This window comes from Neolamprologus multifasciatus, chromosome 23 (assembly GCF_963576455.1).
Source record: "Neolamprologus multifasciatus chromosome 23, fNeoMul1.2, whole genome shotgun sequence".
NCBI lineage: Eukaryota > Metazoa > Chordata > Actinopteri > Cichliformes > Cichlidae > Neolamprologus > Neolamprologus multifasciatus.
The window spans coordinates 26,696,785-26,707,404 of record NC_140460.1 but is presented as its reverse complement, the minus strand read 5'-3'; the positions used below and the strand labels follow the sequence as shown (position 1 = coordinate 26,707,404).

General features: G+C 36.8%; 1 protein-coding gene across 3 annotated transcripts; it reads left to right on the top strand.

The window, feature by feature from the left end:
* Positions 1-1,518: 1,518 nt before the first annotated feature.
* LOC146491701 (pregnancy-specific beta-1-glycoprotein 8-like) lies at positions 1,519-9,846 on the top strand. 3 transcript variants are annotated; one of them, XM_085151652.1, is made up of 7 exons: positions 1,527-1,811; positions 3,863-4,012; positions 4,554-4,679; positions 4,775-4,944; positions 5,377-5,473; positions 5,553-5,647; positions 6,179-9,264. In XM_085151652.1, exons 1-7 carry the CDS (start codon positions 1,757-1,759, stop codon positions 6,179-6,181), a joined length of 696 nt encoding a protein of 231 aa, XP_085007778.1. In that variant the 5' UTR covers positions 1,527-1,756; the 3' UTR covers positions 6,182-9,264. The 3 variants fall into 3 exon arrangements, with proteins under 3 accessions (XP_085007777.1, XP_085007778.1, XP_085007779.1); XM_085151651.1 differs by having other exon boundaries at positions 1,519-1,811; positions 5,553-9,846; XM_085151653.1 differs by lacking the exons at positions 5,553-5,647; positions 6,179-9,264 and having other exon boundaries at positions 1,554-1,811; positions 4,775-4,894; positions 5,377-5,485.
* Positions 9,847-10,620: the final 774 nt, after the last annotated feature.

The following is a 10,620-nucleotide window of genomic DNA, read 5'->3' as shown; positions in this document are numbered from 1 at the left end:
AATGGCAGGTAAAGGCTGCACTAGATATTCCATGTGATAACTCTGATAGGGTATTTATCGAAGATTGGTAGTCACACTTTTTACTCTTACATGAATTGCTGATCCATGAAGCATCTTTCAATAACCATCAACATCAAAGCTTAAGATTTGCTGTCTCCTTTTCCTGGTATACTTTTCATTTTTGCAATTAATTGTAACAAAAAGTAATCAGCCACCAACAACACACTGACGAAAACGCTCATCTTCTATAAAAAGCCTCAAGGTTTTGCAAACCAGTAGATGACGTCTTTTAAAAGAAAAACAGGTAACCAGAGATTTTAAAGCTTGATGCATGCTTGATGATCCAGGTAAGAAAAGTTTCTGGTTTCTCAATTTCAAGTTTGCTTGATGTAGCAACCCTGTGAAGCCGGACTCAACCTGTACTTGTGGCTCACCACAAACTATTTTGCCAACAGAGAAACTTCCTGGCCACAAAAATATTTCTCACACTCACAGGCTGTGAGTTATGTGTGCCAACCAACTGCAAATGATCTCTTGGTGAACATTTTAAGCTGGCTACGACATAGCTTTAGCTTACTAGTAAGAAAAACTGGTTGAAACCTAAGCAAAAGTATTTTAATTGTCTATTCTTTAAATGATTAGTGATGTGTGGGCTTTTGTCCCAAAAACAAAAATACAAAAAATTACTCTGACCTATGAACATTAAAAAAAATACCTCCTGCGTTCAAAGATTTGTGCCTTTTCCATAAATTGACTACAGATTGCTAAATCTAGCTCACTGTTGCATTAGATAACCAGTCTGAGGCCCAATCAGGACTCAGCAACTTAAAGGAGCAAATGGCACATTTGAAAGGATTATTCTTCATGTTTGAGTTGTGTTTTGTTGTTCACTCAACTTGAAAAACCTCAATGTTTCACAAACTACAAGATGACGTCACTGTGGCTGCTCTCTGTGCTTGTTAATCTGAAGCAGAGTTCAGATGCTAGGCAACTGGGTTATTTTTTATTTTCAGCTTCCTGTTTTATTTTTAAATTTAAATTTGTAACAGCTCAATGGTGTACGCATCAAATATATTTAGAGTACCTAATGTAAAATGACTCACTGTGGAATCATATCAATATTATTAATGATGAATGATTATTAATGTAATTAATATTGCTGTGCAGATTATATTTGGTTACTTAAACTTTAAATCACGTCTTAAAACCCACTTTTATTCTTTGGCTTTTAACTTCAGTGAGACATAGTTTCTCTTTCAATTGAATTAGTTATTTAATTAATTATTTTTACTTTTCTTTTATTTATTTTTTTATTTAAATCTGATGTAATTTTATTTTATAGTTCCAATGTACAGCACTTTGTGTCAGCTGTGGTTGATTTAATGTGCTTTATATATAAAGGTGATGATGATGATGATGATAAACTTCTGGTTATTTTATAATAATACAGCGTAATTCATTAGGCTTATATTTTAAATATATATAGATATATAAATGTATTCAAAGACAACGTAAATGAATTACACACATCATATAAACACTTGAATATGTAAAAGTACAACCAAACTGTATTTCAGTAGATGAGTCATTGAGCCACCCTCTGCAGAGGAACCACCTTTTAATTCCTCTTCTTGTCTTCAGTTTGTCAGTCTCTGCTTGTTGCACTTTTTTCACAGTTTATTTGTAGCTTCCTGCTGTTGTTACTGATATTATCAGCTTTGCTGTTTTCGGTCTTGTTTTTGACTCGTTTGACAGCATGTTTCTGTCTGTGGGACTGATGATCCTGACCATCGCAATGGGAGTCATCTCAGGTGAGTTGGGGAATTTTGTATGGACACTTAACAAATATCGTCTCAAACTAAATGTCATGTTTTGCGCTGTGTAGCAGGCAGGAAGTAGGACCCAAACCTCAGTCTCACTCAGTTCACTCAGTCTCCGAGTACTGCAGTACTCGGAGACTGAGTGATTAACTAACTGAGTGATTAACTAATTTACTATTTACCAAATATTAGAACATATCAATTGAGTACTCGCATGTGCTATATTCATGACTGGGTCACAAATAATTCACACTCTATCTGGTTGGGGATTGAAACCTCTTTTTCAAAGTATACATTAAGGGACTTACTGTTCTTTAAGAACTTTAAAGATATTAGATTGAGCTGTGATAATCCAGTCACACTTAATACACTTAAGGCCTGGCCGTCAGTATGTCGAATTGAGGGAAGGTTGAAGTTAACATCTGTGTTTACCCCTATTGTGAATAATCTTGACTTTCAACCGGGGATGTTTGATATAGGTTTTAAGGAATGGAAGAACAAAGGAATTCAGAGACTAAGGGACTTATTCTCCGACAATGTAGTTATGCCATTTGACCAAATGGTTGAGAAATATTCTCTCCTCAAACATGACTTTTTCAGTTACTTACAGATAAGGCATTATATTTTACATAGTACTAACTTTAGTGAGAGTCATGAAGTCTCTCCTGTTGAAAAATTATTATTTTTAACAGACAAAGAGGTACCTGTGAAGATATTTTATAAGGCTTTATATTCTGTACTTTCAGTGATGTCACAGAGGCTTAAAGGCACATGGGAAAAGGAGTTAGGTATAGCAATTGATGATGAAGAGTGGAAAGATGTCTGGAGTTATGCCAAATCAATCTCAGTTTGTAATCGTACCAAAGCAATACAGTTAAAAATCATACACAGAATGCATGTATCCATATTTCGCAGACATCAATATAATCCTACCCTTTCACCCATGTGCCTCAAATGTAAGACAGAAATTGGTACCCTAACTCACAGCTTCTGGTCATGTTTGAAATTGCAAGAATATTGGTCTAATGTGTTCTCTGAAATGGAGAAGATTCTCGGTTGTGAATTGGAGATGGACCCTTTGTCTCTTATACTGGGCCTCCCCAGCCGGCGATTAATATCCAAGAATAATAGGAGATTGTACTGTGTTCTCACCTATGCCGCAAGGAAGAATATACTACTCCAATGGATTTATGAAAAAGCACCAACTATTAAAGGTTGGCAGAGATTAGTGTTGGATCTAGTGCCATTGGAATATCTTACATGTATACTGCACTCAAAAACAGATCAATTCTTTAAGGTGTGGGAACCAAACTTGAATTATGTGGAACCTGATGTTTCTAATATTATGTTACAAGGATTCTCTTGAGTGTTCAAACTGCAACGTACTACTGGGACCACAGGTATTGTATTCTCTCTTTATTTATTTATTTTTTAGATGGAACTGAGCTGGTGTTCTGTGCTTAGTTATCAGTCTGTTTGTTTTTGTTTTGTTTATTTGTTTTTTGTTTGTTTTTTTATTTATTTATTTTTGGTTCTGAATTGTACACTTTATTATGTTATGTAATTATGTACTATTTGTGAAAACAGAAAAACTAATAAAAATATATATATAAAAAAAACTAATGGTTAATGGTAATGTAAAGGAGTGGTGGGGGTGTTCATGGTAAAACGGATGTGTCGCTATTCTGGAGCCATTAAACACGAATCAGGAAGTAAACGAACTTTTTATTAGTAGTTACAAACTTCATTGAAATCAGTTGAATTCATTTAAATGTGTTTAAATGTGATAAAATGTAAGTATGTTTTGCTGATGATGCTTAAAGGCAAGCAAAAAAAGACAAAATCTGATAAATGTAATTCTTTACAGTGCTCTCCCATATAAACTGGGATCATCATTAACATCTTTTGGAGCATTTTGCAGATGCCACACATGCAGCTAAACTGTGTTTGTTTAGTTCTGCAAATTAGTTTTGTAAACAAAATGTTTGGTTACAGAACTAAATATGAAAAATCATGTTGATTTTGGTTTTATTTTGCCATAGACAAAGATAGTTTCAAGAAAGTGGGAGACAAAGTAGTCCTATCTCCAGACTCCGTGTCTGATCCCATCACCAGCATCACGTGGAAACATGGCCCGGACATCGCTGTGGAGTGGTACGGAGGTGAAATAGTTCCGTACCGGGACTTCAGAGGTACGTATGCTAAGGGGTTTAACATCAAATGCATGTATACACAGATTATATACTCATGGTTTAGTGTTAGAAAGAAAGTGTGAAGCCACAATCACTTAATAGATCCAGAATAAATCCTTAATTTAACCCTGAAAGGGGCTTTGTATAGTGGCCTTAGATTGGAAAAATCCTGGATAAATGGGAAGGCTGTCCAGAAGGGCATCATGTGTGGAATCTGTGCGAAATCAAGAATATGGATCAATCAGCTTGTACATCCAAGGTTTCTTTTGAAGATATATTAAAAAAAAATTCTTGATGCCCAAAATGAAGTGGGATCAAATACAGCTAAAGGCACCTATCTAAAAGAATTGAAAATTCCTTTTTAAAACATTTTTTCTGTCATTGTGCTGTAATGAATTAACCTCTTTCATGGATTTGATGCATTTTAAAATGATAAATTTATGCTGCACAGATAATTGATAATTGGTTCATTACATATATTTACTATAATCCATTAAAATAATTATCTAATTGGTTAATTATGTAACTGTGATGTTTTTAGGTCGGTGTGAGGTGAGTACTTCCACTGGAGCGCTGACCCTCTCAAACGTGACTGTAAAGGACAGCGGCACCTACACAGCAGAGATCAACAACAGAGTCATGAGTCCGACTAAAATCACTGTTCTCTGTAAGTGGACGAATTCAGACTGAAGTTTGCTTTGACTCTTTTTTTCACCATATTTAAAATAATTAGCTTGTTTGTTTGCTGTCTTTAATTATCAGCTGCTGTCCCCAAACCCACTGTCTCCAAATCGTGCAACCCTGAGATGACCATCTGTACTCTCACCTGTGAAACCAGCATCACAAATGACACCAAACCAGTCACCTATTCCTGGATGATAGGTGACAGGCAGACAGCTCAGCCTTCAAGCAATCAGCTCAGCATAGCAACAGTACAAACAGGATCTGATTGTTCACATAACAAGTCAGCTGCTCATTTTTTGTCTGCTTAAATGTATCAATTTGCTGTCATTTATCTGATTAGCCATGTAAGCCATGTCAGATAAATGCATTAACAAGAAGTTGAACGGGCAGAGGCTATATAACCCAATCTAACGCTAGCTTGAATAAAAAGTGAATAATGCAATGCTGTCCAAATTGAGTGATGCTTTGTTAGACATATAGTATATTAATACACCTCACATTAGGCACATAACAATAGTGGATGGAAATGTCAGTCTCACACACTTTTATTTTACATTTCTTGTAAATTCAGTTACAATACTGTTGATATTTTGATTCTCTACAAATAAAAAACTGTCCTGAAATCTGATGTAATGTGTTTTGTTTATGTGCTTCTCTGTTTTTTCCCTCTTCATTTTTAGGATGATACAGAGTGGTCTGGAAAACCAATCAGCTGTCAGCTGGAAAACCCAGTCAGCAGTGAACACAGTGATGATGTCATCATCCCATTCACAAGCAGTTAGTTATCACACCAACATATGTGCATCATTCTTGTAAACATTTACAGTTTTATTAATTTATTCTTTCTTTGTTGTAGGAAATTTGCCTCTTATGTTCACGCGATTAGTATTTATTGTGTTGCTGATTGTGGTGGCCCTGTCTGGCTTTTTTATTTGGCACAAGCACATCCAGGTAAGAATCCAGAAAAAGATTACAGTTACTCTGCCTGCGTTTTTTAAAATTGCATTTTATTTATTTATTTATTTGTATACTTTTTCTTTTTGTTATTAAGATTTCAACTTACAGAGATTATTTATATTATTCTTTATTTTACTGTATGTTTGAGCACTGATTACATCAGAGACAGCAGGAAAGAGGTCAAAGAGGAGATAGGGTGGAAGTTTTGTGCTGAAGTTGGTTTAAAACGGCTCAGATTTAAAGATCAAATCTATTAATAATACATATAATATCCTAAAAATGTACATCTTTTGTACAGTTATTATATTTAAAAAAAATTCTATGGCAGATGTCGAATAATATCAATAAAGCTAAAAAGAATTTCATCACATAGAGGAAACATGCTCAGCCTGAGCGACCTGTGATGAATCAAATGAATTCTGAGTCAGTTTCAATCGATCTCTCAGTGAGATGGACACAGGTGGGACTCACAGGGTGTGACAGATGCAGAGTGATGGTTGACGGTCTTTTTTTAACATTTAACAGTGACTCTTGCAGAGGACCAGGGAATGCATCCAGGCTCCATCAATGATCCTGCTGAATACAACTTGATCATATTGAAAGGGAATGCTAAAACTACAAGAGCAAATACAAAGCTTAGTGCCCACGTGGCTCCAAAATCAAACAAATTATTCTATTAAAACTTTTCATTGAAATCCTTAAAGACTTTCATCCGTTTTATAATGGATTTAAATTGCCCTGCTTGGTAACGCTCAGTTATCCTGAGATCTGCAGTACATATGTACATCTGCAGTACATTCATTTTAGACTTGTCAGAGGAATCTTTACAGTGAAACACTTTTCGTCATTTAACTGAGAAGTCTGCAGAGACGTCAAGCGATGAAGAGACACCCATACAGGAGTGAAAACAGGAGGACGAGACAACAGAAGCCAGAAACTGAAGACTAGAGGTTCCTCCTCAGTGACTGTGACCTTTGCAGCAAAATGGGGGTTAAATGTACAGAAATGATACATTTACAAAGTACATCGCCAAATAAAACTGTCCTCGGTCACTGAATGGGTGGAGGGAACTTTCCTATTGGTCAGTATGTTCTGTGTGTTCATGCAGAAGTGGTCAATGTGAGAGAAGAGAACAGAAAATGTTACTGTGTGTGTCTGTGTGTATCAGTGGTCATCAAGACACATACACGCACACACAGGCGGAGACTTGTGCGCTGAATTTGGTAGATATGTTGTTTTTTTAATATACTACAGATACCATGTCAGTGTCGCCACGTTCAGTCTTCAACATTTACAGATGATTGATGGTAAAATTTCAAAGATCTGCAAAAATGTGATGAATTTTCAGTCCTTTATTGGATATATTTATGAATGTAATCCTTGTTTACATTGTTGTGCTACTGCAGGCGAGTATCCTTATCTGTCCACCAGAGGTCGCCATACACTCAGATGGTTCAGCTTTTACAAGTGGACGGTCTGTAAAGCTAGACAACAATAACTGGATGTGGGGGTTTACTTCCTTATTAATGGATAGTTTGGTTTCAGAACTTAAACGTGCAATAAAACAATACAAATCTCCAGCTGACATTATTTAAAAACGAACTTGTATCATGTTTTATTAACACTGATGGAAATTGCTTTGTGTTTATAATAAGATCCAGATTATGTGAGCATGTTTAGTGGCAAATTGGTCTTGCACATATTTTTTTTTATTTTGGGTGCAGGAATGAGAAAGCATGGAACAGCTGGATCTTTTCTTCCTGAGTCATTTAATTTGTCACTGTCCAAAATAATAAATCACTGAGTCACAGTAAGCGAGTGAACCTGCATTTGATTCTGTTTGGAGTGATTTACTGGAATATCTATTTTTAAATTTTTAAATTTTTAATTCACTCTTTGCATATTGAGGTCTTGCATTCATGTGATTACTAAACACGTGACATTAACCTATTTGCCATTTTGGATGTGTGACAGTCATAGTGACAATGTAAGGCCTGAGTCACATAGACCCAACGACCAGTCAGCACTATGCCCCGAGGGCAAAATCTCTATTCCCCGAACAGTTGGTAAAACTTGCCTTGCAGTTTGCTGCGATTCCTCGTTGTTTGAATGGAAGATGCTGACTTGTCTACAAACACTCTGTAGTGAAATTGTTCCTTTAAAACTGGAAACGGAGACCGTTTGCCTTCAGAGTAAAAGCTGCACCTTGTGAAACATATTGGGAGTAGCACATAGGTACAACTTTTATGTTGAAGGCGAGCATTCTCCATTTCCTGTTTGGATCACACTTTTCAGAGTTTCACTACCACTCCAGTAGTAGTTGATGAATGCTTGCACACAAGTTGACGACCTCCATGCAAACTGCTGGAGACCGCTGTAATCTGCTAGTGACCAAAGTAATCAGGAGGTTTTCGGTTCATCACCCTCTTTGTAACTGAATTCACATAACAACACTGCCTGAGGAACATCTGCAGTTCATACACTGTAATACAAATTCTGTGCAGACGAGTCAGCAGAGTTACAAGAAAATGGCCATTTGCATAGACTCTTACACAAAATTTACATCACTCATACCCAGGAGAAATCCTAATAGAGTTACAGCTACAGAAAGTGTAATTCCTGCTTTACTAAGCTAGTCAGTGGATTGACAATTCCCTGGTGGTCACTAGCATCACTTTGTTAGTCACTGGGATTCCAAGGATAATGACTAGCATTCACTCTGTTCCTTAGCTAGTCATTTGCACTTAAATGCCAAAGAAATGCAGAATAATTATTATGCACATAGTTGTTTTAAAATGAAAACACAGTTACAAAAACATATGGTTAGAAAGATTGGGACTGAATAACCGAGGGATGCTGGTGACTAACCTCTCCACTGGTTTGCAGAGGTAGAAGAATCAGGCCCTGGCTTTGACACAGACAGCATCTCCTCTGTCTTCAGATTTATGGCCTCTGATAGCGACTCCAAACTCGTGAGCTCAGTGGCTTACAGTATGTAAACTAATGTGTCTGAACATATAAGTGTGTCCTCCCAGCAGCTAGGGCAGCTAGAATCTGCAGGGATGAAAAGGTGCAATGATGATAACATGGCACAGAATATGCAAAGAAAGTTTCCAGATTTGAATCTGGCTGTCTCCTAGCAGTTTATCAGCCAGCAGAATATTTGTGTCACCTGGTGGCTGAAGGTCAACAAGCCTTTAAAAAAGTGACACAGAGCTTATTTTTCTTCTCCTTTGGAGGTCGGTGGGAGGACACACTTATGTGTTCAAACACATTAGTTTACATACGGTAAGTACTAACTTCAAGACAAGTCTTCCTGAGCTTGACAGCCCAGAGCTGGAAAGAAGATGGATGAAATTTAAATTTTGAAGCATGAAGGACAAGGAGGGTCTCACCAAACAACACCTTTCAAGGAGAGCGAGTGGTGATTGAACGACAGTAGAAAGTGGACCTACTTTTACATGTGCAGACAGGACTGACAGGGAAAGGTGGAGCATGGGAACCAAACACGGACAGATTTTTCTGTTCAGTCGTATAGTTCAGTTCTGAATACAACTTGCTATAAGTCTCACGTGCTTTCTAATCTAAATATGAGCTGCTCAAGTGACAAATTTGTAGGTTGATGGATCCTAGATTGTATATATTTTTTAATGATTTGGTGTTGAGGTGTGTAAAATACAGAGAGATTCAGAGAAAGTGCCCACCAAGGTGCATACATATCATCATGACTGACTTTTAGAGGAAGAAATGTGTCTCCACAAACAGGAAAATGCAAAGACTTCTTTGCAGATAACAAAGTGGTTTGAGAGTTTAGACTTGAATAGAATCGAATCGAATAGAATAGAATAGAATAGAATAGTCCTTTATTGTCATTTTTCCTCATAATGCGACGTTTTCTTCCAAATTTATTTGGAGTTGTACTTAAGTAAAGGCTCCAAAGGTTCCCCTTCCCCCTTGCAGATAGGTTGTGGGTGTAGATCAGGGGCATCTGTCATCATGCAAAGCTTTACTCTAATCATGGAATGCAGATTTTAGCACAAACAGGTGCCAAACTGCAGGCAAACATGTCTTAACAGAGACTAAAAACACATGGAGAGCATAGTATTAATCTGGATTTGTCTTTTATTTCTCCATCATCCAAAATTTCTGCATAAAGTTTATATTAAGAAAAGTCTACTTTGTTAAATTTAGGGCCTCCATGTTTGGAGACGTTCTCTAGAATTTGCTGAAAAACTAGTTGTTTTAAGAGCTTTTTTGGACCCGGGGGGCTGGGGAGATTTGTGAGAGTTCAAACCTCAGAAACCTCAGAAACCTATTTTAAAACATTCTTCTCAGGCTTCAAGTCTCCAGATTGACTGAAGTCAGCTAGAACTCTTTGGCAAACTTGGTCAAATGTGGATTCAACTCTGTTTGCACCACTTTGTTATGAGCTGCTGCATCTGTGGATGCCAAAGACAAAACTTTCATAATAATGACTGGATACTGACCTGACTCTACCTTTCTCCTACGTGTAGTGCAAGTGTTTACTAGTATAAAGCTATAGAATTTAAAGCCAATTACCAAACCTGTTAAAAGTTCCATGAACCATTGAGCAAGGCATATTGCTTGATAGATGCTATTAGGAATGCTTTCAAAAGGCATCAACAGCACAGCTACAGTGGAAATCCTTCACAGAACAAAGTTTTCAGCCAGGCTGTACACATTTTAACACAGGATGTTATAATACCCTGGTTCACTCAGTGACGCACTCCATCTCCTAAAAATCCTCTTCAATTCAGTTCAATTCAACTGTATTTACATACAAAATGAATTTAAACATAAATTTAACTGAACTGGATTAAAGAAAAAAACCAACAATCCCATGTGAGCAAGCACTTGGCGACAGTGGGGAGGAAAAACTAATGGGTTGGAGGGGGGGGCATGACAAATATATATACAACTAAATGTTTAAAGAAATATGCCTTAAA